The 27,149-nt window shown below is 39.0% G+C and overlaps 2 protein-coding genes across 2 annotated transcripts; both read right to left on the bottom strand.

Annotated features, from left to right (window-relative positions):
• Positions 1-1,048: 1,048 nt before the first annotated feature.
• LOC146387635 (glycerol-3-phosphate dehydrogenase [NAD(+)], cytoplasmic-like) lies at positions 1,049-5,201 on the bottom strand. The gene is made up of 8 exons (XM_084929394.1): positions 5,082-5,201; positions 3,513-3,690; positions 3,250-3,390; positions 2,996-3,134; positions 2,802-2,914; positions 2,205-2,441; positions 2,008-2,114; positions 1,049-1,645 (listed from the first exon to the last, which is right to left on the bottom strand). Exons 1-8 carry the CDS (start codon positions 5,126-5,128, stop codon positions 1,549-1,551), a joined length of 1,059 nt encoding a protein of 352 aa, XP_084785520.1. The 5' UTR covers positions 5,129-5,201; the 3' UTR covers positions 1,049-1,548.
• Positions 5,202-6,438: 1,237 nt separating this feature from the next.
• smarcd1 (SWI/SNF related BAF chromatin remodeling complex subunit D1) lies at positions 6,439-24,862 on the bottom strand. The gene is made up of 13 exons (XM_084929393.1): positions 24,633-24,862; positions 20,076-20,254; positions 19,791-19,833; positions 17,870-17,992; positions 16,218-16,340; positions 15,820-15,936; positions 15,121-15,222; positions 14,873-15,034; positions 14,291-14,388; positions 13,821-13,956; positions 11,403-11,525; positions 10,054-10,155; positions 6,439-8,024 (listed from the first exon to the last, which is right to left on the bottom strand). Exons 1-13 carry the CDS (start codon positions 24,813-24,815, stop codon positions 7,971-7,973), a joined length of 1,545 nt encoding a protein of 514 aa, XP_084785519.1. The 5' UTR covers positions 24,816-24,862; the 3' UTR covers positions 6,439-7,970.
• Positions 24,863-27,149: the final 2,287 nt, after the last annotated feature.

The following is a 27,149-nucleotide window of genomic DNA, read 5'->3' on the forward strand; positions in this document are numbered from 1 at the left end:
TGCATATCAGAGTTGTGCTCATACAACTTGTGAGGTTTAACAGCTCCTTCTCAGGAATCCCTGTTTTTGGTTATCTCAACTGGTAGCGCCTCACAGATAGCTTAGAAAAAGCCACCAGATTAAGCTTTGAGTTTGTGATTGATGCGATTGCTCTCCCAAGTGGTCAGTGGGTGTATTGCAACTATAAATTCTCAAGAAACTTTATGCAACATCTTAGCCAGAAATTCATTGTAAAAACCTCGTGTTCGTTTATCAAAATAAAACAAAATTTTAAAATGACACACATTTTTGGGATTTCCACTGCAGTACAATGGTATGGTATTGTCTTGTTCGGCAGAGTATGAGGTGGCTGTAGCCCCGTCTAATTATAGATGACCATTTGCTCCTTTGGAGAGAGTTATTATTAGATATCTCACAGGCCAGTTGACTCAATAACTATGCAAGGGATTTCAGCTAGGGAGTCCAGTTTTAAAGAAGTGCCTAATGATGTAACTTTACAGTCCACTCACATAAATGAGCGACACAGCTGAAAAACATTTAAAAACAAACATATTTCTGTGATCAAAAGGCTTGTGTGGATAGGACTGTTGTTTCTGTGTGTTTAATTAGAAAACAGAAGTATGCAGATTTTCATTTCAAGGCCAGAGCAAACAGGCTGCCACTGACTAACAGGGACTGAAAATTGATGGGATATATTGGCATATGGAGATGGACATATGGCTTTGTTGCACCTCCAGGGATATTTGCGACTTAATTAAGTGGGGGAAATAACAAGGGCATTAATGACTGCACTGAATAAATTACAGAAAATTCAGGAATCTATTTGGAACAATGGAGCTATCACATATGGGGGCTGTGGCTGAAACCAGGATGTGGCCTTAGAGAAAGGTTGAGGCAGACGTGCTAGGAAATGGTAAAGGTGAAGAGTTTAGAGTGGCAGCCAGACTGAGCTCAGGTCAGATTACAGTGGGGCACTTCCTGAGTGTATGCGTGTGTCCTGCAGGCATGCACCACCACGTTCAAAAGAAAACATAAATAGGCACAAAAATAAAACAAGATCAATATTTTATTTCAAAATAGATTTTGTATTGTAAGCAGTTATATTTTAGGAAGCCCACATGATGAAACAGTGGTACAGGTTATGTTTTTTCCCCCCTTCAGTGCTTCACAAAACAAACGCCTCAGTGAAAAGGCAAGTCAGGGCACTTTTACACAAGGTATTATGTAACATTTCATAACAGTCAGGTCATGGTTTGTGTGTCGTAAAGGAGAACAATTCAAATTCTCAAAACTTTTAAGACTTAAAAGATTTGTGCGGCAATCAGTAAAGACAGACATGGAAACCAAATGCATGCCTCTGTCAGTAACAACAGCAGGTCAACACATGCGGCTCAGGCAGGTGGAAGGCAAGTCTGCTCCACTTTTTCTTTTCTCTGTTTGAGACTAAAACATGAGGATTCAGGACTACCTGTCCCCCTTTAATGTCCTTGGTGATAGTGTAATTGTAGTGTGAGCGTTTGTCCAAACTTCTTTCCCGTCCCCAGTCCCTCAATTGTGCTCCGGGTGGTTTTGCAAGCACATGATGAACTCTGAGACTGGGTGGCCATTGAAGCAGATCTGATAAACGGCAGTGAAAAGAGGAAACCTGCAAGGAAAAATGGAGATTATTAAGGAAATAGTTCCACATTCACATTCTTGCCAGAGTTAGATGAAAAGACTGATATCAATCTCGTGTGTCTAGAGTAAATATGAAGCAGTAACTTTAAACAAACAAGCTCATTAGTGAGCTTCAGAGGTGCTGACATGTGAATTTGCTTATTTTTGGAAAGAGACATTTTTATTCATTAATCTAAAAGCTGGTGCCAGCAGCTTCACTGTGTACTTGTTTGTATGGCACCACTTTCTTCTTGAGTATCCAACTCAAACATATGCAAAACAGGTAAGTATCACTCATTGTAAAAAGGTAAAATACAGTACTGATAATAATAAAACACAAGAGAGACTTACTTCTCCACCATGTTTTTCTGTTTCAAGACCTGGTGGACCTCAGTTGCTGTTGCTGGGCCCTGAAGCTTCTGACCATTCAGCAGCTCGTTCTCCAACTGTTCGATGGTCTACAAGGAGAGACAACGAGCGCCACATTATTATCATTTTAATAACAAGAGAGGAAGACTGACATGAGAGAGACACGAGCTGTTTCGTACTTTGCCCGTTTTGGCAAATGCCTCTCCAATCTTTCGGTTGCGTCCACCATAGCAGGTTGTAATGAGGTCGGCGATGCCACAGCTCTCCAGGAAGGTGGAAGGTGAGACGGGGCAGTTAGTGCAGAAGACCTTGGCGAAGGAGATCATCTCCATCAGGCCTAGACGAATCACTGCTGCCTTGGTGTTGTCTCCAAATCCCAGGCCATCACAGAAGCCTGCTCCTACTGCCACGATGTTCTGCAGTGATGATGAAGTTATATATATGAATGTGAAGAATCTTTACTGTGTAGATATAGATGGAAGTGGACTTTTTTGACAAACACTGTCTTTTCTATACAGTAAATACACAGATTCATTTAGATTTGGCTCTGCTGCTTTGGATGCATATGCACAGTGCATATATCTATCTATCTATCTATCTATCTATCTATCATAGATAGATAGATAGATAGATAGATAGATAGATAGATAGATAGATAGATAGATAGATAGATAGATAGATAGATAGATAGATAGATAGATAGATAGATAGATAGATAGATAGATAGATAGATAGATAGATATGTTTAAGCATTTAGCTTGGTGAGGATGAAACACCTTGAGTGCGCCACAGATCTCAACAACATCAGACTCCTCCACCACAGTCACGCGGAAGTTGGTGGTCTGCATCAGCTCCTTCAGCAACAACCCATGTTCTTTGTCCTTGCACCCTGAAATTACAGACAAATAATCTCAATCTGTTCCCATATTGCGTTTAATAATATTATTTATCAAAGAAATAAACTCCATACCAATGGTTGTTTCACAGAACTTCTCATCAGCGACCTCATTGGCAATGTTTGCACCCATGAGGACTGTCATGGTGATGCCCAGTTTCCCTCGGATAACCTCTGAGATCAGCTTCAGACCTTCTGGACTGGCATCGACACCCTAAAGTAACCAGTTATGTTAAAATCCCCTCACTTATTTGTAAAATATTTCTCAGGCTTTAACGCACTGTGTTTTTTTTTTAAAAAATAAAATAAAATAATTAGGATGATGTTACCTTGATAAGAGACATTCCTATCGCATCCTTTTTTATGTGATCTTTGATGGTGTCACACACTCGCACAATGAACTGGTGAGGGACCACGAAGATCAGGATGTCAGCTCCTTTCACAGACTCAGCCAAGTCTGGAACAGCCAGCTAATGAAAGAGAGAAGTCAGAGTAAGACCTGGGATCAGCAAAGAGATAAAACACGGTGTATATGCCATCTTCTGGACTCAATAAACAGTCCTAGAGGGAGAAAGAGTGCGGTCAGACTCACCACATTGGGAGGCAACTTGTGACCGGGCAGATATTTCACATTTTCATGGTCTGTGTTGATGATTTCTGTGAGCTTGCGACCATTCACCGTCTCCTCAAACACCCACATGTTCACTGTGGTGTCAAACTTGTCATACTTGGCTGCATTGGCTCCCACAATCTTGGCAATGGCAGAGCCCCTGTGGACATGGAAAGCACAGGAAATCATTCTGCTGCCACAAATCTGGCTGGATGAATGTACTGGTTGCAAAAAACTGTTCTCAGTTTTCTTACGTGAAATGTAAAAAACAAATGGAAACAGATTTCTGTGCTCCCAGAGTGATTGAAGGAGAAAAAGTTGAACAAAAGGTTATTGACTATTTGGTTTAGCAGATACTTCTTTGATTTCAAGATGTTCATGTGTTCTTAGGTCAACTATTGCTTATATCTGGGAGCTTAAACACTGAAACCAGCTACACAAAGATCAGTTTTTAGGAATTACAGTAAAATCTCAGTGGCAAACTTAATATTGTCAGTCACTTAAAGACATAAAGAAATCCTCTCTCACTGGCAGATGGACCTCTATTAGTGTATAAAAGGAGAATGTAACTATTATGTGTTTTAAATAGCTTTAAAATGCTCTTCTAGGCTAGAAAAAATCCAGGTGAAATATATATTTTAAAAAATAAACAAAAAAACAACAACAAAAAACACATTAGAAGGACCTAATTCAATTTCATTTTACATATAAGCTCAGCATAACTGAAGTTAAGAGCTAGGAGAACTCCCTTTAATGATCATATTTCAGATGTCACAGTTGACCTTTTAGGCTACTATGAGATACTGGTCAGGGCCGTACTTAGGTACTTCACTAAAACACAGCACCTTTCCTGCACTGCACCTTAGAGCTCAGAGGTTGTGTATTTTTTTGACCACATTAATTTTACATTAATATTTAGGTATTATTTAGGTTTAGGGCAAAGCTGAAATGCTTCCCATCAAACAGCTTTGCCTTTAAAATATAGGTAACCAGTTAATGCATCAGTAATACTAAGTATGTATAGAAACAGTCGGGGTCCATTCTGCTGCATTTTTTAAAAACTTTGATACAAACCTATAAAAGCAGCCAACAATTTTAATCGTAATATAGTATTACATACTGCTTCCACCACTAAAATGCCACACTGGCTGAGAGACAGCAATGCCCCATCAGTGCTGACTCAGCACTAATGTTGCAGAATAATGAAAAGGGAATCTTCAGTAAAGATTTTCTCAGGATATCAAAGGTCATCATATTCAAAGAAAAAAAGAATCCACTCTCCAGTCCTGCAAAACAGCAGGAAATTATGAATCATTTATCCACTCTCAGAGGCTAAAGTTGCCTCCTGGCCTCCAAGTTTACCAACTTTAGACCGCCTTCACAAAAGGTCCCACTGTGGGTGTAATCTTACAAACCCCCAAAAATAAAAATACCGATATGTTGATTGGAATTTACTTATTTATGCGCACCATCAACAGACCTCCACCCCACTTAACTCTAAACTGAAAGGATTCCTAAGGTGCACAACGTGATCTAAAGTCCTTTACTCACCAGTTACCAGAGCCAATCACACAGACCTTCTTCGGTGTTGCCATCATGTACTTGACTTTCAACTCTAAGCTGCAGCTGCTGCGAAGACACACTGAAGCCGGGGCGCACTGTATTTATACCGGACACACAGCTGAGGCGCAAGCACACCCTCTCCTGATGGTTGGTCTGCTCTGTTGCCTCACAGGAACAAACTTTTCCACACCGCACAACAGGATAGTCCAACGGGTTTTTTTTTTTTAATTGAAAGCAGGCACTCACAAACTTAAGCATACAAGGACTTTTACCTAATCAATTTACACGATTCAATTAATAGAATCTGCGCATTTTAAACCGATTGGGCTCCAGACAATCAAAGCTGCTGATTAGATCGACTGACACAATCAGCAAACTTCTGTAATCCATTTAAAAATCAAAACTCAAACGTCGGTGAAGAGGCTAATCACATTTATGCTACTCAAGTATTTCTGTGCACTCTGGGATAGACTTTCTACAAAAGAAGAAGAAGAAGAAGAAGAAGCTTGAGTTTAGTTAATTTAGTTTGTATGGAGCCGAATCAGGAGCAACCCTATGACTCTAAGACTAAATTAAGAAAACCCCAATAATCAAATGAGCCCCTATGAGCAACCGCTTGGCGACAGTGGGAAGAAAGAAACCTCCATAAGAACCAGGCTCTGGGACTGAGTCCATTTGGGAATCAGGAGTAAAAGAAGAGAAAAAGTACAACACGAGTACGTTCTGGAAATACAACACTCTTATTTTAAAAGTATGCAACATTAAAACTAGGGTTGCCAAGTCCACTTCACATTTCATATTCAAGTCCTTACACTAAACAAATCCCCCTGTGCACTTTTCAGGCAGCTTCATTAGTTCACAAAGGATAAAGCAATGTCTTCATTATTAATGCAAAACAAAGGGGGTGGGATGTTTTCTTTTTGAGGACCATTAATAATCTCAGGACCCCTTTAGACTGTTTTCTTAAATAGCCCTAGAGAGGGGTGTAAGCCCTGGCAGAGAAATCATTAAACTACCCAAGTGTACATTTGTTGAATGAAGCTCAGCTTCCACCAGCTGCAAGCTAAATCCTCTCTATGCATCAGTATTAACAATATTAATGCACTACATGCCACAAAGGCACGCACTGACTCAGTGACGCGTTTCTTTCAGAGACCACAGGGAGACTTTGTGGAATATTTACTGGTTTGGTTTTGCATGATGATAAACTTTGTGGGTGAAATAACAAATTATACTGTGTGGTGTGTAATGGCAAGCTTTAAATGCAACCTGATGCTGATCCACACAGGAATATGAAACCACATGAAAGACAAAGGAGGGGGGGGGAAAAATCACAGACAAAGAAGACATTCTACATAATCCTTTATTATAACATAAGAACATACAGAAAAATAGGTTTGGTCCATGAAAAAGTCTGCAGATTCACAATTCTACAGTCCCACCCCCCAGTGTTGTTTTACACCCCAGAGGTGCCCCGATGCTCGTTTCAAATCGTGTACCTGCCCAAACCTTTATTAGTGTATTCTTGGAATTCATTATTAAAATGCACATACGCAAACATTTTCAGCCAGGACACTCATTTTAACCTCATACAGGGAAACGACCATTAAACCCACAGAAACCAGGTCTTCAGTCAGTGTGTGAAGAAGCTCCGGCTCCTCAAATCTGCTCCACCACATGTGTTTTATGGCTTCTCTGCACAGAATTAAAATACACTAAACTAAAAACGCAGGCGTTTTAACTCTTCCCAACTTGCAGGCGACGTGAATCTGACTGCATGTCTCCCTGCAGAGCCGTGCTTCGTAAAGCGTCACTGCTGTCTTTACTTTGTTGCGGAGAGCTAAACCACTGGGCTTGGAGAGCGAGGGCCAATTAATAATATACTGGTTTGACTATCTGAGCATAGACAAAGACTTAAGAAAAAGATCAGCCAGGATAAGTAATACAGGTTTACTTCACATCCATCTTCAGTTTTTTTCTGCTCAGTATTTACAAAACTTTAATGACTAGAGGTACTCATACTAGCTACTTCAATGATAATCTGTACTAGCTAACAAGACAAGTACGGATATAATACATATTTTTAAAACAAGGATCACTGATAGTAACAAAAAGGAGGAAAAATAAACGTCAAAACAAATGGCACCTTTAACAAATAAAACCGCTTTCCAACAACAATGTATAATCTGCTGTGATTGACTGAGCTTTAAAATGTCTCAAAAGACTGTGCCACAAACTGTGAAAAATAACCAATGGCAACTTAAAACAAGGTGACGTATGAACAGCCAATGTGTAGCAAAAAAGCCCAATTGATTACAAACACAATCACAATCAATATTTAACTAAACGGGCAAGCATCCGGGGGCCAGGCTTGGAGTTGAAAGTGTAAATTTACTTTCCAAAAACGGGAACAAAGAGCCACGCCAGACTCGACACATTCCGGCTGATTTAAGATTATTTTTTTGTTCCAGGGACAATACATTTAAAGTTGCGAGGTACAGTCTGCCCTCTGCTTTTCATCTGTGTACAATCTACGTTTTTTGTGAGGACACAGTGTGTCAAAATGAAAGGAATGCTTCTAGCTAAGGCTAAGACATGAAAAACAATTCTAACTTCAATTAAAGACACTTTTGCTCAAGAGCTCTCGGTGCGAGGAGGAGAAAAATTTGTCATTAAAAGAAAAAGGATAAAGCAGAAACCAAACTTGTGGGGAGGGGGGGTGAAGATAAAGGAAAATTGACATCCTAGAAAATGCTGAGGCCATCTTTTATCTATCTCTCTCTAAGTTTGTCAGTTTAAATGTCCCACGCACACACATTAGTTGTCTCCACCAGCAAAACATGTCTTCTCATTTCCTGCTGCATGTGACGACTTTCTTTAGGTGTTTCTGATGCCGAGCGCCTGCTCCAGCTCCTGCCGCCTCTGCTGGACCTAAAAAATGTTTTCACAGAGAGATGATTTAATCAGCAGAAGTCAGCATTAAAAAGCAACATGAGATAAAAAAAATAACAGGGGTATGCATGGGCTCAAAGTGCATCCAATAGTGCTGGTAGATATTTAGCAAGTCACGAGTAAGATGTTCTTCATCGTAGATCAAAGTTTGCTAATAGTGACTGGAGCCAAGGGGACTGAGGTGGGAAGTGATACTATATTAAATGTATTTAAATACTCTGGGAATATTATGAATAAGAGGAGTCATCTTACAGTCTACCATCCTGAGATAACATTAGCAGAGCAAACCTGGCTGAACTGAAAAAGCATCAAACACCGGACACACTGCTACTTTATAGATGCAGACAGATTGCCACCATCGTGTCGTCAGTCTGAACTGTCTTTGACAATGAACAGAAGTCGAGCGGACTCAACTCAACTAGCTGCCAGCTGGTTGTACTCTGGTTATATCCCCATAGAGCAGGAAGGTTGCAGAGTGCAACTGTAATAAATAAATGTAGTGAAATGTGAATTTATGTTTATGGAGATGGCAACAAATATGAGATTTTCAACAATTTATCACAGTAACAGACTGCATGTAATTGCCAAATCGGCCATATTCAATCACAGACTGATGGACTGAGTCTTATGGCGACATTTAAGGTAGTTTTTAGTAGGGCTGTTCGATATGACGATATAAAAACGTCTATCGTATCATTTTACGCTATCGTTTGTTTGGTGGTGTCGCAAAATAAACTGTTTATGGCAATATTTTTTTCATCGTTTTGATGGTCACTGTAGTGGCTATATTAATTTCTTAAAGTTCTCTCTTTCTCTTATATTTAATATAACCACACTACTGACGGACAAGCGCCTGTTTTTATGCGTTGTGGTTAGCAACAACGACGGTAACACCATCGCGTGTCCGCTTGTTTATATACCACATAAACCTTTCACAATAAAGCTCAAGATCCTGTCGAGACACGTGAAAGAGCAGATTATTTACGCATGAGAAGTAAAAAAGAGCCGCCAGGTGCTAAAAAATAAACCTTAGACTCAAACGTTAGAACAGGCTTTTCCCCGCAGCACGCCGTGTAATAAATACTCACAAAGAAAACGGCGGCTGTTATTACTTATGTCTAAAAATGTATCGTTTCATGCATCGGTTAAAACACTGGACTCCAGCTACATGACGCGCAGCTGGAAACACTTCCCGCAAGTCGAGCTGCCCGAGATTCACAGAATTTACAGAAAATGTTACATTTTTGTGATTTATATCATTATCGGACGATAGAATTCTTATATCGGGATATGAGATTTTGGTCATATCGCACAGCCCTAGTTTTTAGTGACGTTGGTAACTACTTTACTTTGCAGTAAAGAAAAAAAGCTGTGCGATATAAATTTTCTTATTAGATAAATACAGATAGCTTAATTTTGAGGTCAGGTGATAAATCGCAATATGTGTTATTGAAATACTCAGCATATCGCAAAAGAACGTTAAAATCACAATAATATTGTATTGTGAGTGAAGTATTGTGATAATATAGCGTGGGGTGTCTGGTGATTCCCACTTCTATTGGTCTGTAACAACAATTTCAGAAAAGGCTCTAGAAATAGTGTATGTTTTCCTTTAGCTCTTATATCTTATAAAAATAAAATTAAGTATAAACTAAGAAAGCATTTAAGACATGATTGTTGACTTCTGTGCAAACCCAGATGGATAAGCCTAAATATGTTATCTAAAAACAAACATTACTGATGTCTATAACTTGTTATGAAAACATTCTGCTGTGTATCTAAATAGAAAACTTCAAAATGACATCCTATCAGTTATTTACGTGGATGACTTGTTGCACCATGGCAGATTCCACTGAGACATTTTTGAAAACAATGATAAGCCGAGTACGACATATTTAAGTAATAAAAATTAATCATCTGAAAACCACAAACGTCTCTATAAAAGCTAAATTCCTTGGTACGATCTCTTTGCTAAAATAAAACAAAGAAGAAAAGAAAACTGAGTTACCTTGGAGTAGAAGTAACGGCAGACGGCCTCCTGAGCCCACGGCTGGTAGTAAAACTCTGCTCTTCGCTCCTCTTCTGGGTTTCCTACCACATCTGTCATGGTCTGTTAACAGAAAGAGATATTATTGTATCAACCTCCATCTAAACTAGTGCACCAGCTGATAAATTAAAGGGCACAGGGTCTCCGCAAGGCCAACTGGGGATTTGCTTTGAGAGCAGCTACTGAGCTTCAGACTGAATTTGTTCAATTTTACAGCGATCCGACTGAGCAAACACTGCAGGTGGGTGACAGCTGGTCAAGCAGTTAACCGGCTCGCTCAAAGAAAGATGGGGGCGAGCATGCATGCAGTCAGACATGTTATTAAATGTTTCATGCTCTATTTTGACTCTGCTACACCTGATTGAGCAGCATGGGGTTTGTGTGCATGATCTGAGGTTTCGAGCAATGCACGCGTAAACTCAAGTCAAAGGATCAAATACTGTTAAGCTCTAATACCTCCAAATCTGTGGATTGCCGATTTACAAATATGGCACAGAGCACTTTATGACATAAAAAAATCATGCATGTCAAGTGGCTTTCATTTAATTATCTGGTCATCTGTTATTGTCTACTTGTGTGGTATTTTGACCCCCAGAAGGTGTCTTTTTTTCCCACCTTCTACTTCTGTTTGTTATTCCTGCCATTTCTTTTCTGTCTACAAATAACATGCCCATAATCTGCTTAAAGCTTTGCATTTAAATTAATTTTACAGGAAGTCGGGTCACTTATTTATTTTTACATAAATCAAATCACAAAACTGCCTAAGGAAAAGAAATGGACCCCTGTTCTACAACAGGAAAAAATAAAATGAAAGAAAAGAATCTGTTGCGTTATATACAGTGTAGGCAGAAATAAAAATAGTGAAATTTGACTGTGGTGGAACAGAATGACAAAATCTGGTAGAGGAAAGCAATGAGTCACGTCTTTCTACTTGTGATGCTGTGCATCTTTCTGCTGCGTTGCATTCTTATCTTTTTTAAGGTTGTCAGTGGAGAAACTGGTGCTGCTGCTCTGTCCTCTTTCTGATCCATAAGGGGTTTATTTCTGAACGGCTGTGTGGTAAAAAGGATTACTCAGCACTTACTCATCTGAGCGAACCTAAACTCCACATTTAGATATAAACTTTAGGCGGTTCAAAATGTTTTTCTTATTCTTACACACATCCTACACAGCCAATCACAGTGATGTGTGTTGGAGGAGGATTTGATGACATGGTACATCTACTGATGCCTGCTGTGACTAGAGATAATAAAAAAAGATCAATGCTACTTTAAGATCCTCTCTTAAAGTAGCAGGACAGACACACTCACCTTGAGGTCTCTGCACTGGGACTGCAGCCAGTCGTTGATAAAGCCCTGAGGATCCCTGGCAAAACTCAACATGAACTCCCTCTGGGTCTTCAGCTGGTTAATGGTCTCAATGGTTTCATGGATCTGAGAAGAATCAAGCACAAAACAGAAAGCCTATCATGTTAAAAGACTTGATGCAGCTAACCAACTTAACAGGTGTTTAGTATTCCTCAGATCAAAACGATTACACCAGGGACATCCCTTTATAAATCTTTTATTGCACCATAAATTATACGAGCGGTTTTAAAACCTCTAATTACACTGATATATCTTTCCTATCATTTTCTCTGACACCTATGTAGGCAATAAAGTTACACACACACAAAAAAAAAAAAAACGAGTCACAAAACAAAGGCGGACATCCATCCATCAATCTATCCACACATGTATACATATACATATGTATACACATATACATACATATATGCTTCAATATAATGCTAAACAACTTAACTTGGAATGAATGAATCAATTAAACAGGGTTAAAAAAAATAACACTAATGTAGTCGACTAAACTAAAAGTAAGAAAACACTGAAAGTCCATATTAAGCACCTAAATCCTGCAATTACACTGTCTGTACAAATATAAGAGCCATTTCAAACCATATTCCTCGAAAATCAGATTGTATTGTGGTACTCTGGGCCACACAGAATATTGCACATTACACACACACACATACACAATGACAGATTACTTTGCAGATAGTGGCTAATGCTCCTGTCAACAGGCAGAATGTGGTAATACATGTTTCCATTCGAGTGGTAATATGTTGTTTATAGAGCCTGCATACAGCCGTTCCTTTTCTAGATAAAAGAGTTGCAGATCTGTGCTGATTGGTGTGGCAGTTTTCTGTCCTCAAACCCAACATTTAAGAGGTTTACATTAATAAAATATGAATAATTTATTTAACTAACAAGTATTTCTGGTGCCAGCTAGAGAAGCCAGCTACTTTTAATCATCCAGTCACGAGCATCCCTAAAAAAAATATGGATATAACCTTGGCCTGTAATTAAAAGGTACTGTAGTCTCTAACCAGCAAAAGTGAACATGCACAGGGTAATCAAAGGGGAAATAGTTGCATCAGAGTGCACTCATCAACGGGCTCTCTTTTGGGGATTCAAGCCTCAGATCTCCATTATCTCTGCTATAAAAACAAGACCCCAGATGTGACCCTGGATTCCTTTTGGAATTTAAAAGAGACCAATTTGTCAGGATGGGGAGGTGAGTGACTGCAGGAGGGGGTCCCTGAGAATCTGCGCCTTTAAAGTGAATCACAACTATCTCAGCTCATAGAAGACTTGCCTTACCTATGAGACCATTATTCTGTTGAATTTTTTCTTCCATCATAGGTGTTTTACTATTCACTGGCTACAAAGCCTGGCTATGTCTTGGCATAGGGAAATATTTCGAAAAGTTTTATTTTGGAAAACCTTAACAGAGGTGCTGGGAAAAAATATGAGCCCCGTCTCTGGTTTATAAGATTCTCAGGCTTTCAAAATGCACTACAAATAGTTCAACAAGGCTAAGCTACAGGCTTTTTCTAATATTAGGCCAGCAGGAACAGGATGTATAACAGCAATCCTCACCAAACCCAAAAGAAAGTAACAAAATGAAAGGCGTCTGTATCCTGTAAACAATCTCTCTTGTTAGATTGTTGAGTTGCTTTAGAACAAAGACTCCACAGAGGGACGTCTTTTTGCTGAATGGCTTTGTGCCTTATCAATGTGATTACAGCCATCCCAGTCAAGGTAATGGGCGCTAGCAGGAGGTCAAGAAGACCTGATCGACCTCAAAACGGAGTAAGAGGCCAGTAATACACAGGCAGCAATTTAAGGGAGCAAATATGTGTGAAATTGCCCTCAGCAGGTTCACAAAATGGGAGACAATCAAAATGATAGGTTCAATCAAAGATTGCTTGGCTGGATCTATCTATCTATCTATCTATCTATCTATCTATCTATCTATCTATCTATCTATATATATATATATATATATATATATATATATATATATATATATATATATATATATATATATATATATATATATATATATATATAAAAAAACCAGCACATTCCCACTTGTTTTAATCTTTTTAAATTTGCAAGATCTGCACATTAGAAAAACCTGCTCAAAAAAATCAAAGAAAAAGAAAAAACTTCTCACACTTCTTTATGAGCGAGTACACTTTTTCCCTTCACTACAGAAGGAGGTGATTTAGTAGTTAAAGTGATCAAAAGGCCACACAAAACTCTAGGAAACAGGAAACACTACTCCCACTCTGGAAACACAGCCCTGTCTAAAACTACCAGGACAAACATAAAACTCAGTAACATCCATAAAAAGAACAGCGAGTGACTGCTGGGTGAGGTATGCACCTTGTTGTCCAGCCCTGCTATTTCCTGCTGGCTGGCTGTGGAGAGAAGGAAGGAGTTCATCTGGGTCTTCAACGTGTCGTCCACCTCCACATCAATGTCATAGCAGGCAGTCTTCTTTTGGTCATTAGGATCCACACTATCAAAACAATACAGTTTACTGTGTACAGTATGTTTTTGTTTTTTTACAGTATGTGATTAAATCACATTAGCAACAAGTGATTAAATTATTCAGCAGCAATCCAAACCTAAAAAGGGTTAAAATTCTCATAGACAGTCTCATAGCTTTTTGAGCATTTAGTGCTCGCTGCTAATTAAGACAAGAAAAATAACTAGAAGAGAAACAATAACTGAGTCAAAGCATGGATCAGTGGACAAAATTAATCAGAACACTTCAGTCCAACAAAAAATTTAGATTTTTCTCCCATTTACTGACATATTGATAATGATTTTTTTGTAGAATCAAAACATACCTGATCAGATGGTTGATGATGATGGGCTCTGGGGGCATGAGAAGTGCATGCAAGCGCTGTGGGATCTCAGAAAACTTCATTCGCTGAGTCTCAAAGATCTGCAAAATGAAAGTATGAAATAAAGAATGTTTAGATAAACATGTCTTCACTACTCTGAAGCATCCAGCAGAATACACTGGTTTGTTCACGTTAAGAATATGCTTGACAACCACATTTAAATTGCGTTAGAGCTTGATAATGCTTATCATACACTCTGAAATTCTATCAGTTCAGTAGGAATAAATCATTAACCTTATAAAATCCTATGTTTATCTTGGTAGAGCAGAAAAAGCACCAAGAGACTGGACAGTGACCCAGATGGAGAGAATGTCTCCATAAAAGGACAGATAGAGAGAGGGGAAGGCGAGCTGTTCAACATCCACAGCAGGATCCAGAAAAACTATGACACCGGTTGGTCTTTACAGCTACCAGCTAATGTTCATCACATTTAAGAAATGGAGTGGCCCGCCTTTTGGTGAAAATCAAGTAACAAAATGTACCACTTCGACATGTCCAATGTGTGAAAAAAGCAACTGCGCTCACCTGCTGCAAGTATTTGTCACAGTTGATGAACTCCCGCTCATGTGGGTCCTGGAGTTTGTGGGTCTTCACGTACTGCCACAGGGCCTGAATGATGACGGGTCTGGTCTGGGTGTGGATACCCAACATACGGGCCAGTCGGGGGTCCAGCTTGAACTGAGGGGGCTGTGCGGCACACAGAAAGACAAAAAGGTGAGTGAATTCATGAAGAAATGTTTCAAGATGACTCGCTGAGAACAGAGTCTGTTTACCTGGTAATCAAGCATGAGAAGGACGGTGCAACGAACACCCACATCACCTGGCCTCTTCACCTGGAAACCATCGGTCTCCTGGGTTGTCGCAGTCCTATGCCACTGAAGTGATACAAGCAGCATTTAAGGAACAAGTAATTAGTTAAGTCTCCAAGTTGATATTGTTCATTAATATCAGCTGATCTTATTTAAACGCACAGTATTATTCACAACTTCTGATGTTGGAGAAGCAAAACAAGAAAAATAACAAAGGATGCAGTGTCATGAAGTATTGTGAGATCACAGAAGTAGTCTACCTTAAGCGACTTATGCATAAACTATGGTCATGTCCAAGGAAATATATTATTGTGTTGTTTACATTACATTTAGTCACATATATTCACCCTAAATCAGTTCTAATTAAGTAGCTACCATTATCTACCATCAACGTAACTTCACTTCAGAGCAGTTAGTACACTTATACTCGTTGAAACTAAGAATATATTTATAATTCAGTCATTGGTTAGCTCTGTCATGTGTTTGTAACACTCAGTTTAACAGTGTGCTGATACCAGTTGTTTTAAAACTTATCAATACAAAAATCTTCCATATTATACTTTAAACTACTCTAAGAACTATAAAAAGATATTCAACAAAAACATGATTAGAAAAGTAATGAACATTGATACTTTCAGATGTGATTAAAAAAAAACATCTTACTTCCACAAGGTGATTATCTGGACCATATAGATCTTTGTCCAGCTCGATCACCAAGGACTTGAAGAATGAGGAGAACTTTCTTTTCTGTTTCGTGGCTTCATACTTTGACACAGCTGTCTGCAAACAAAATTAAATACCACGTTAAGTAAGCTGCCTGTGATATTAGGCTGAAATATTTTTACTGAAAAATTAAAGATAAAGAAATAACACTGAAGCTGTTTAACAGTCTTAGGTCCGTGTAACCGAACATGACCATCATAATCGTAATAGTTTGATGGTAATTTTTGACCCCACTGTGGAAAATAAAAACTACTTTTTACATTATCCCAATACAGCAATCCAACTAACTGGGCAGCCACAAATAATTACTATAAACTGAACAAATTTGATAAGCTTACATCTTCCAGCAGACGCCCCTCGACACGTAGCTCCCATGATGCAACTGTGCCCTCTCCATCCTCAGCATCAGGCTTTGCTGGGTTGAAGGTGTTGGAGATAAAAATCCTTAGCTTTCTCTTTTGCTGAAAACAATAATAGAAAAGAAACTTTAAATTTGTGTCTCAGCAGTTAATCAACACTGACTTTATAGCTACACTGAGTCTGGACCCATTATAGCCATTTTCTGGACTGCATTTTTTTTCTCCCCTCATACAAGTAAAATAAGTATTTATATATAGAGATCTCTATGAATTGTCTATAAAAATATAATATAGTATAAAAATATAGAAATATCTATAAATTATCGCTATAAATACTTCAGAGTACACACTGACATTAAACTGGACTCTGTTTAAAAACACCACTGCTCCGTAGAGGAAGGACGAAGGCAGTCCCTTTTCTGAGGCGGCTGAGGTCTTTTAACATCTGTTGGACAATGCTCAGGATTTTCTACAAGTCTGTTGTGGCCAGTGTCATCCCCTATGCTGCTGCATGCTGGCACAGCAGGTTGAGGGTCACAGATGCCAACAGACTGAATAAAAGGAAAACTTGGGATGTAGCTGGACTCTCTAAAGGTTGTGTCGGAAAGGCGGATGTTGTCCAAGATAAGAACAGCACTGGACAATTTCTCCCACCCACTCCATGACGTGCTCACCTTGCTCCATCTAAAGCACAGTATACGCTGCAATAGTTGCACACCCTTAATATCACATCCTCTACAGAGCAAATTAAAGTTAATATGATAAGAAGGGCACTGCAATGTCAACCATATATATTTAATTTTGGGTAATATACTAGGATATTTATGATTAGAGCTATTTTGTTATATTTTGTAACTTTGTAATATTTTGAATGATTTAATTTACTTTACTTAGTTACTGTTTTTACTGTCTTGGAGCAACTGTGACCACATAATTTCCTCTGAAATTAATGAAGTATTCTGATTCTGATAGAGGTCCTTTGTAGAGCCCTTTTATGTCCTCTTCCTTTAAAGACACTGATTTCAAGGTGGCTCTCTTCGGATTAGCTGCTCCTCAAATGGTAGATTTTGGTGTGTGTCATGTGCTCACATGTGAGGAACATAACAGGGATTATCAGAAGGATTAACAGTAGAGAAAACTTTGAAGCCAAGTATTTAGAGCAGACTGAAACCTGAGCCAAATCAAACATCTAGCTCCATCTGCCTCGTCGGCCACTTGTGGATAAGTTTCGCTTTAATTTACACAAAATATGTGCGTTAACGTCACAATATTCAGAAATTTTTTCATCAAGTGCTACAACAGTCAATAAAACCTAATGGTTTTATTGACTGTTGTCACGATTATTGAGTATTAGAACTCAAAATCATTTAAATAGACAGTGGATTCATTAAACTTGTAAAAAGAAAACTCTTTTTATTCAGGCAGATATCCTTGACCATTAGGTTTTATTGACTCAGATGTATTTGTTCATCTGAACAAATACAGTGTGGTCCAGAAGATCAAGGGAAAGTAAGCAGCAATCTGTAAAATGTAGACATTTGTTCTGACTAACTCTTCACTGACTGACATCACTCTTAAATGACCAGTTAAAGTAACATGGAACACCTGTGATGAGCTTGACTGAAATATACCTTAATTGGCCTCTTGAGGGCCTCCTGAATGTCCAGCCTCTTGCGCATGATGGTCTGGTCCAGCTTCCTCTCAAAAGCCAGCAGATCCATGTAAGCCTGAGACTCTGGGACCAGTTCCCTGATCTAGGAGACAAAGGATACTAGTGACTACAGGTGTCTTTAGAATAATCTTTAATAATAATAATCGCTTATTATTGGCCAGGACTGAGATCACGATTATTGAGTATTAGAACTCAAAATCATTTAAATAGACAGTGGATTCATTAAACTTGTAAAAAGAAAACTTTTTATTCAGGCAGATATCCTTGAACTTTAATGATAGTAAAAGAAAAGAAAAAATAGTGAGTGACAATATGTGCTGAAATCAAAAACAAGAATAACAGCAGCTGGTTTTTAAATCACAATGTCTTCATTTTAACCCTTGGAAGCATCAATCGTAATTGAAATTAAAATCTGTAACCTGTACTTCTTTTTCCATCTGTCAGTCTAAGAAAACCCAGTTTCTCAGTTGTTCATACTCTCCCTGATTCCAGTCTGAATGTGTACGTGTCCACAGGGTCTGTGAGCCACGGGTGACCACATATCTGCTGCCTGCTCTGCTAGCTTTACATGCTGGGTCTATTTCTGCTGAAAATGAATCTCAAGCTTGACAGATCAAGAGAAGGAGAGAGAAATCTCTCTTCAGAAAAACCAAGATATTGCAGCAGACATTTTACTATCACACCACTGACTACATTTAAATAAAGTGCAGGAATAGATCAAATACAACAGCCAGCCTTACTTCCATATGGTGTTCTCTTATGAATGCTACTCTGATCAGCTGTAAAATATATATGAATAAATGAAAAGGATATCACAAGACTGCAACTTTAAATTATAATATCCTATGAGAAAACAATGTTGATGTGCGATTTAATATAGGATTAAAAGGATATAATAGAACTCTTTTCTTGACAAATTTATGATTGACATCCACACACTGGAGAACACCATGAGTGCCTAAAATTGGGGTTCAACGTAACTAATGACCTGATGGCCCAAGGCTCCAAAAAGAGTGTCTCAGGCAAGCTGACTTGCCAGCTCTTGGCCCATTTGAGTCAGTGACATGTCATCAATCATAGTTATGAGTTCACCTCAGACGCAAACTGGCTGAAGTGAATCTTCACTAACAACTACTTTTTTCCCCTGCAGTCAGTATATTCACATTAGTGGGATCATATGAGGTCAGTACTATAAATCAATTATTGTTAGTATCTCTGAAAACCAGCAGAAATGTGAGGGCTTGACGGTGAGCGTTTCACTTGGATTTGTGGCTTAAAACAGAAATGTGCTGATTATTAAATGTATCACATGATTCAGGACAAATGGTAAATGGAATGGCTCTTATACAGTGCTTTTCTACTCTGAGTACTCATAGCACTTTATACAGCTTGCCTCATTCATATTTTCTATGCTTTTTCTACCTAAGTGCTTTCACACACATTGATCGATGAGCAACTTGAGGTTACAATCTTGCCCCGGGACATTTGACATGCAGAGATCAAACCACCAACCTTCCGATTAGTAGCTGACCTAGTCTACCTCCTGATTTCACACACAGGGAGACGAAAAACAGGGAGATCAGGTGGAGTGAGAGAAGAAATACTTCTAGAGTTAATAGCGATTTTGTTCATTACTGTCATCACAAAACCTTTGGAGGTCCCCATTTTGCATTGTACAGTGCTAAAATCTTTAGTAAATTGCCCCAAGCACTTATAGTTAGCACTCTCTAAATCCCAGCATTTTAACCAGGGAACTTTAAAGACCAACTGTCCTTTGTTTGGAGCCACTTAAATTAAAGTTCACATGGACTGCCAGATGTAGCATAATCAAAGCTGGAATTAATGGATTGTTCATGCACTGTGGTTTGATTAATACTCACCCTCTGAGGTAGAATTTTATCAGCCATCTTCTTCTTCTTTGTGCTGTGAAAATAAATCATCGAAACAATAGGCGTTTGAGTGCAAGTCAGAGCAGCTTTGTGTGTCTTTACAAAAAGACAAGGAAGTCAGTCAAATTCTTCAGTCTGTGGGATACATTTTCCAGGTACCATGTTCATATACACTTGCACACATACAAAGACACAAAATAATAGTCCCCTAAATAGAGGGCTGCAATAATTGTGAAAAAAAAAGCATGGCTGAGTAGGCGGCGAGTGGGGACTTACTGCTGGTTGCGGTTCTGTTGTTGCTGAACCTGCTGAATCTGTTGAGGAGCCGGCCTCTTACGAGACGGATCCATCACACCTGGCATGCCAGGACGGGACACGGGGCTGTTGCCGTATCCTGGAGGGCCCATGGCTGGTCCCTGAGGGGTCATGCGACTGGAAGGAGGCATGCCTGGTCTCTGCATACAAAATAAGGCCATGATCACACAAAAAGGCCGTTGAAATTTGTAATTTTTTCTCATTTTAAAGTTGTTTACAGCATCTGAACGTGTAGAAAAGATGCATTTTGCAGATTTTAAACTGTTAAGAAATAAATCTGTGGACCAACATGCCTTACGTTAAGTTTTCTATGAATTGTCACAACAAGTATTTGAGGTAAAATTCCATTTTGCTTATGCTCAAGTGATCAGTTTCTGCAGCTACTATACTGGGAACTGATTGGTAATTCCTAATTTTGCCTTTTTGCCTCTCTCTCCTTATCTTTTCTTTCTTATTTCCATTATTTTTACACAATAATATATATGTGTATCTATATATGTGTGTGTGTGTGTGTGTGTGTATCTATCTATCTATACACACACACACAAACTTTAATCCCCAAGCATAAATTCTGGGAGGTGGTTTGTGTAATAATGTATTTGACTTCAGACTGTGTTGGTATGAGGAAAGAACACAACTTGAAATAAACGATAAAAAAATAATCTTTTGCTGCAGCCATCAAATGTGTATAAATTGTTCCTGAATAACTTACAAACAGCAATCCTCTCAAAGGTCCCCGATCGACACATAAATGCTCACAGCAATCCAACACTTTCCTACCGACCTTGTGGTCCAACATGGCAAATAGTGCTTCAAGTGGCAATTTAACCCCATGACTATCTGTGACTATGTAGCCCTGGCCCCACCCATGCACACCAAAATTGAACATTTGCAGCTACAGTGGCAGAGACGCAGTTCACGGGTGTAGCAATAAAACAACTCTGAGCCTTGCTTATTAAAAAAAGAGGGAAAATCTGTTTCAGGTGAAAATAACATCTGAGCTGTTGTGTAGCTAATTCCCAAAAGTGAAAAGTGCACAAATTAGGATCAATGTTTGTGAAGACTTGAAGACAAAAGCACATCAAAGTTTTCTACCGTTCCATTTCAGTCCTTATTGATCCGAGAACACATTCGTGGTGTTTTAAATAAAATGCAAAACTGACACAGTGGGAAAACGTCAATGTAAATTTGCAAACAAAACATTTGCAGCACATCTGCTGATGTAAATATATTCTAGAAAATTACAAATCCCACAACACACAAAAAAACTCAACACTACCACTCTGAGACCCAGTCCACATACTTTTATATCTGATGCTTCATATTAGCAGTATCAGCAAATTTATGCATGCCTTTCATTAAAGTAAATAGACAAAAATCACCACAGCCAACTCACCAAACCATGTGCTAAGAACTCAAACAGGCGACTTCTTGTATTTGACTGCATGAATGCAGGCGAGAGCAGCAGATAAGTGACAAATCACTGATAGCAGCTTTTCCTCCTGCAGTCAGTCCAACAAATGTGACAGATGAAGGCAAAACACACTCTCTCTTCATCGCATGGTGAACAGTGAAAGAGAGGAAGAGTGAAGGACATTGACTTCTCAACAATACAGGCCAGATGAATGGGCTCTGCCTTTTCCACAGTGTGGTGTAGGCAGATTGGGGAAACATGCCGATCATTTAGTACTTTTTACACTATACATCAGCGCAACCTTGGCTTGCCTGAGAACAAGTGGAAATCTGCAGTATTCAGAGTATGAAGTCTCTTTTGACTATGGTGTGAAAGGCTGCCAAGGACGTTGGAAGGGAAAAAATATGTGACAACCATTTACTGAGCTGTCTTTCTGGTTGGTAGTAGCTAAGAAGCAAACACTTCAGCTGTGGATCAGTGATAAATGACTCATCTTTATGTCTTGATTTTAATACAATTCTCTTATCTTAAGACATAACATATTAGCTGGAGATGACTCAATCCAATGCAATATCGGGGGAATAAACCCAGGACTACAGATCAGGATACGAAAATTTATACTCTGATACTAAATATGAATGCAAGATCATACATGGGATAATAAGACCAAGAAACCAAAGAGTTCTGATCAAATATCATAGTAACGGAGCATGCACGCAGTATATTGCTGGAGCACACAATCAGCTTTAAAGTCCATTCATTTGAAAACATTTAGGATCTGAAGTCCTGATTACTGAAAATGTTTGCTTCTTGGTCATTTTCTTGAGACCCCACTGTGCAGAACGACGTGTTGCAGGATGTGAAAGCAAATGAAAGATTTCAGTTTCTTCAGCCAAAGGGAGCTCACCTTTAAATCTCAGCAGTCACTCATGGACCTTGATTCTGTTACATAAGAACTAGAAGGAGAATTTGGCAGCATCTTCTGCCTTGCAGTTAAACTTCTGAAATGATCAGTATCTCCATATTAATATAGTGTGGGATTTCAAGATAGAAAATGAGCCGATGTCATTTTAACGGCTTAAACTTTTTTCTTTTATTTTCTGTGCATCTCTATATGTATTAAAGGGAGGTTTTTAAAAATTATATTCCAGGGATTTCCACCCTCGACATACAGAAATATTCGGCAACCTAATCAACATCACCGTCCAGAGTTGAAACAAGTTGGTCTTTATCAAACTATTTTGTGGTTCAGAGTCAGGCAACTGTGAAGGTGCACTTTGCATTCACCTTCACAGTTCCCCATATTCATTCTTCTCCCATTACAGTCAGAGTCGGTGATATTAGCCTCAAAACTATTTTACAATATTTTAGGGAAAATTGCAATTATATTTACAACGATACAGGGGAAAAAACAACGTTGTATTGGTGACTGTAGCTTGCAAGCAGCAACATTTAATAGTGCAAACAAAGTGAAGGACGTTTTCCAAGCTGCCGTCACTGATACCGCTGACTGACATAAGACAGGTTGGTAAATAAATTACAGTATTACCAAGGCAACCAGAGCCTGAAACATCCACTTTAGACCAAACGCAAGCAACACAGCAAATGTGGATGGGATTCTGGAAATGTTTAATCTGACAGGAAGTACACTAAAAATTATGTTTTTTTTTTTTCCTTCTCCCTGAGACCAAAACATCAAGTTTCCTAACTAATATAATCAAATGAGTATGAGGACCCACCTATGCAAAAGTGATATAAATCAAAATATTATCACAATATCTTGAAACACACAAATCTTAAAGCAAACAAACAAGATAACTAGTGGCTGAGAGTGAATGCACCAAGGTTTTATTGTGTATTCATTGTGACAATTTGTAGAAACTGCCTCCTTTGGACATCTGTTTAATGCTATCTATTTTACTGCATAATTACTCTGAGTATCTCTGCAATTTAGGGGATCATAGACTACTGTTAAATCATGTTTAATATGTGTGTATCACCTGCAGGTCCGTAAGTACATTTTAGACTATTTCGACAAGTGTTTGTGAGGCAACTTTCCCCTTTCTGAGACAGACAAACAACCAACCAACCAGTTACTGTATATCCAGTTTGTTGATGCTATACTGGCAAATAAGATTACGTTTACCAGTGCTGCTGGTGGACAATGTTAATGTGTTTTCAAATCAATTCTGCACTGTGTAAATGTTAATAGATAGTGTAAATTATTATATTTCAAATGTGAGAAACGACTGCAGATTAATCTTGTGATTATTATTATTATTAATTGTGACCAATCAACTAACCGCTGTAATCTGATTTGAAGATCCGAAAATATCATCTTATAAGACTCAAAATTAACTACTAAACATCCTCCCAGCAGTTTAGATGTGTAGTGAGTTCATGCTGAGATCCCAGCGTTTCTTGGTACTTGGTGTACTTTGCGGCAGACCAGCCAAGTAACAGTGGGCTCACTAAACATAGACTTTACAAGTTGTAAACACCAACTTCGACGAGACAAACTGCACCAGCTAAACACAGAGTGAAGTCTGCTACTGACTGGCACCTCTCCTTAATCATCGTTTCTGTATGTTGTAAATTTGCATTGACACAAACTAATATTGATGCAGCCGATTCATTCAAAAGTAGGCTCGACTTATAACAACTTCTGACTTCAAACCGAGCCTGAACTTCACAAACTACAACTCCTAAAACTTAAGGGATGGTTTAATTGTTAGGTTTACCAACTACACGGTGCACATTTTGGGTCTTTTTGATAAGAAAACTGGTCGAAAAACAGTTAACAGTTAGCAGGGTTAGCAGGCTAAGCTAACTGGATGCTGCGATTAGCTAGCTAACCTTAATGTTAGCGGGCGGGAGGGTTAGCAAATTCAAACAACAAACAAACTCTGATGGTCATCCTGAGCGACTGGTGAAATATTTCAAATGCATCACCAATTTTGAACCGGGCTGCTAGTTAGTATCAGCTGCGGCCTACGCTGGTGAAGGGGGTTAATGCTAGCCACTAGGGACAAAGCAAGCGGAGCGAGGCTTTGTTCTAGCGGACTCGCTAACGCGTCAGCAGCAAAGATAGAGCGATATCTTACCGGGTACCCAGGCCCGGGCATCGGTGAGCGGTACATGTGGTTCTGCGCGGCAGCTGATGGTCCCATTCTTCCAGAAGGAGTTCCTGGTCCCATGCCTGGTCCTGCACCCGGTACCGGTGGTCCAGGTCCCATTGCTCCACCACCGCCCGTCGGTGCCGACTGAAACCCCCCTCTGGCCGCCATCTCCTCTCTGAATGTCGCCGCCGGTGTAGGCGCGGAGCTACCGCGAGAGCGAGAACGAGTGTTGGGATGGACGTCACAGGTTCAAGACGCCCTCCCCTGTTTGTTGGTGCTACTGCAGCAAAAGTAGGGCTGGTGACGATGATGGCGGAATAGGTCCTCGTTCAACGTTCCAAAAGTGCTGTGAATATACTCCATTACAGGAAAAAGTTCTTTAAAAAATACTAGTTATGTAAAAGTTTCTAACTATAATCATAAACATGTGCTTAAGGTATTAAAGTACTCACTTCAGTTGTGCTATTACGCAAAATATATATTTTTTTATGTTACATCTGTTAGAGTATAATTACTTAAAAAGCAGGATACGATTGACCAGGACATTACTGTTGTAGATGGATAGTTTTTTTTGCTACAACATGCTACTGGACTACAATTAATTGATAGTTTAGTTAGGTAATGTGGTAATTCATTTTTAATTAATAAATTTAACATCATCCACAAAGCCATGGGTAGTGCACAAAAGAGATGAAGACGAGAGTGTAGCCAGGGTGGAGTGTGTGGAGACAAGTATCAGGGTGATTCGTGACAGAAGGATAGCAGCATGAGCCAATGGGAAAGCTTTTAAAATGGTATTGAGATTTGCTCTGATGTATGGTCTGGAGACTGTTGCAGTCATCAGGGTGGGCAAGTTTAGAAATAAGTATTTAGGAGAGACAGCTCAGGTTCAGACAAAGTTAGAGAGGCAAAGCTGTCATATGCAGAGGAAGGATAGTGGATAAATTGGAAAAACAATGTTAAAGGAGGTGCTGCCAGGCACCTGTTCATCAAGGCCTTGGACTATCTATGTGAACTCTGCCTGTTTTTTTGACCTCAGCAAGTTAACCTAGATTTTTGACTGACCTCTTTGTGTTTATCTTGTTAGCCTTCCTTGTGTTTTGGTTTGGTACTGACCGTACTAAGATGCAAGTTTGTTTTACAGTCATGTAAAAGTGAAAGTTTTTACAGGTCTAAATACAGACATTAAAAACTAAATGCATCCTGTGACTCGATAGCTTTTAGATCTTTTTGCAGCAATAACTTAACAACATATTGTTGTGGAGAAAACTTGTCCCACCTGTCTTTAGAATTCTGCTTAAGTTCATTTAGACTTGCAGGCATTCTTTATGCACAGTTCCCACCACAGCATTTCAGTTGGATGTCTAAACTTCGACTAGCCTATTGCAGCAACTTGAGTCTTTTCTTTATCAGCCATTGTAGATTTGTTGGTGAGCCGGTATCATTGTCCTTTTGAACGATCCGATTTCAACCAAACTTCAGCTGTTGAACAGATGACCTCACATCTGGCTCTAAAACACTTTGGTTCATGGTCGACTCAGTAACTCCAAGGTCCGTAAGTTTGTGCTTTGACAGTTGATGTGAGGTGTGTGAGCTGATACCCTGTGTTTGGTTTTTGCCAACGCAGTGTTGTGTATTATGGCCAGACAGCTCCACTTTGAACTTGTATGTCTAATGGACATTGTTCCAGAAGTCATAAGGCTTGCTCAGCCGCAAGTTTGCAATCCTAAGCCATGCTGCTATGTTTTTAGAGAGAAGAGACTGTCTCCTTCCAGTCCTTCCAACCAAGATATAGTTTTTCAGTCTTTATTTAGTTATACTGCCATGAAGTAGGACATATCTGTTGAGTTTAATAAGTATCTCATGTTTTTGTGTTTTTTGAAATTTTCTAAGCACTGCACAATGTGGTCTTTGGGTGACTTTGCTGGGATGTCCAATCCTGCGAAGATTGTGGGATAGTGTAAACACACACCTAAATGCTCCAGACCAGCAACCTGCCACAACCTCTGCTTTTATAAAGGTGCTCACAATTGGTGATGATTTGTTGATTATCAATACCTGGCTGCCACTTACCTTTTTAATTCCTGGCTGCTAATATAATTTTAATGGAAACATTAAGCGTGTACTCATTTTTCACAGGAGTGCATAGACTCCTGTGAAAAATGTTCTTTTTCACAGAACTGTACCTGTCTGCCTCTGGCTCTGTAATTTGGCTCTATTTTTCTTTCACCGTAATTATCTCGAGTCCAAAGTGACACTTTTAAAAAACATTTTCCCTCTAAATTAAAGTGCATATGAAATGATTGATAAATATAGGTGCTTGAAAAGATAAACCTTGTGTACCATTTTTGTACTTTGGCACTTGTTTAAAAGTAATTACTTTAACTTAATTTCACTGAACATGAAGGGAAATCATGTGTCATGTGTTGCTCCCCCATTTTATTTTTTAATTAAACAAGTGCTAACTTGAAGTACGAAGCACAAGAAAAAAATAGCATACGT

The sequence above is a fragment of the Perissodus microlepis genome, chromosome 5 (assembly GCF_051167445.1).
Source record: "Perissodus microlepis isolate ML-2025 ecotype Zambia chromosome 5, ASM5116744v1, whole genome shotgun sequence".
Taxonomy (NCBI): domain Eukaryota; kingdom Metazoa; phylum Chordata; class Actinopteri; order Cichliformes; family Cichlidae; genus Perissodus; species Perissodus microlepis.

Bases quoted from the DNA above. Each gene is read 5' to 3' on its own strand.
- smarcd1 (XM_084929393.1), bottom strand. From the start codon at position 24,815: ATGGCGGCCAGAGGGGGGTTTCAGTCGGCACCGACGGGCGGTGGTGGA. The intron at 19,834-20,075 runs GTAAGTCCCCAC...TTATTTTCACAG, and splicing joins CAACAGAACCGCAACCAGCA to CACAAAGAAGAAGAAGATGG. The intron at 10,156-11,402 runs GTGAGTGTGTCT...TTCTGTTAACAG, and splicing joins CCCAGTGCAGAGACCTCAAG to ACCATGACAGATGTGGTAGG.
- LOC146387635 (XM_084929394.1), bottom strand. From the start codon at position 5,128: ATGATGGCAACACCGAAGAAGGTCTGTGTGATTGGCTCTGGTAACTG. The intron at 3,691-5,081 runs GTGAGTAAAGGA...CCATGTCCACAG, and splicing joins GTGATTGGCTCTGGTAACTG to GGGCTCTGCCATTGCCAAGA. The intron at 2,915-2,995 runs GTATGGAGTTTA...CTGTAATTTCAG, and splicing joins GTTCTGTGAAACAACCATTG to GGTGCAAGGACAAAGAACAT.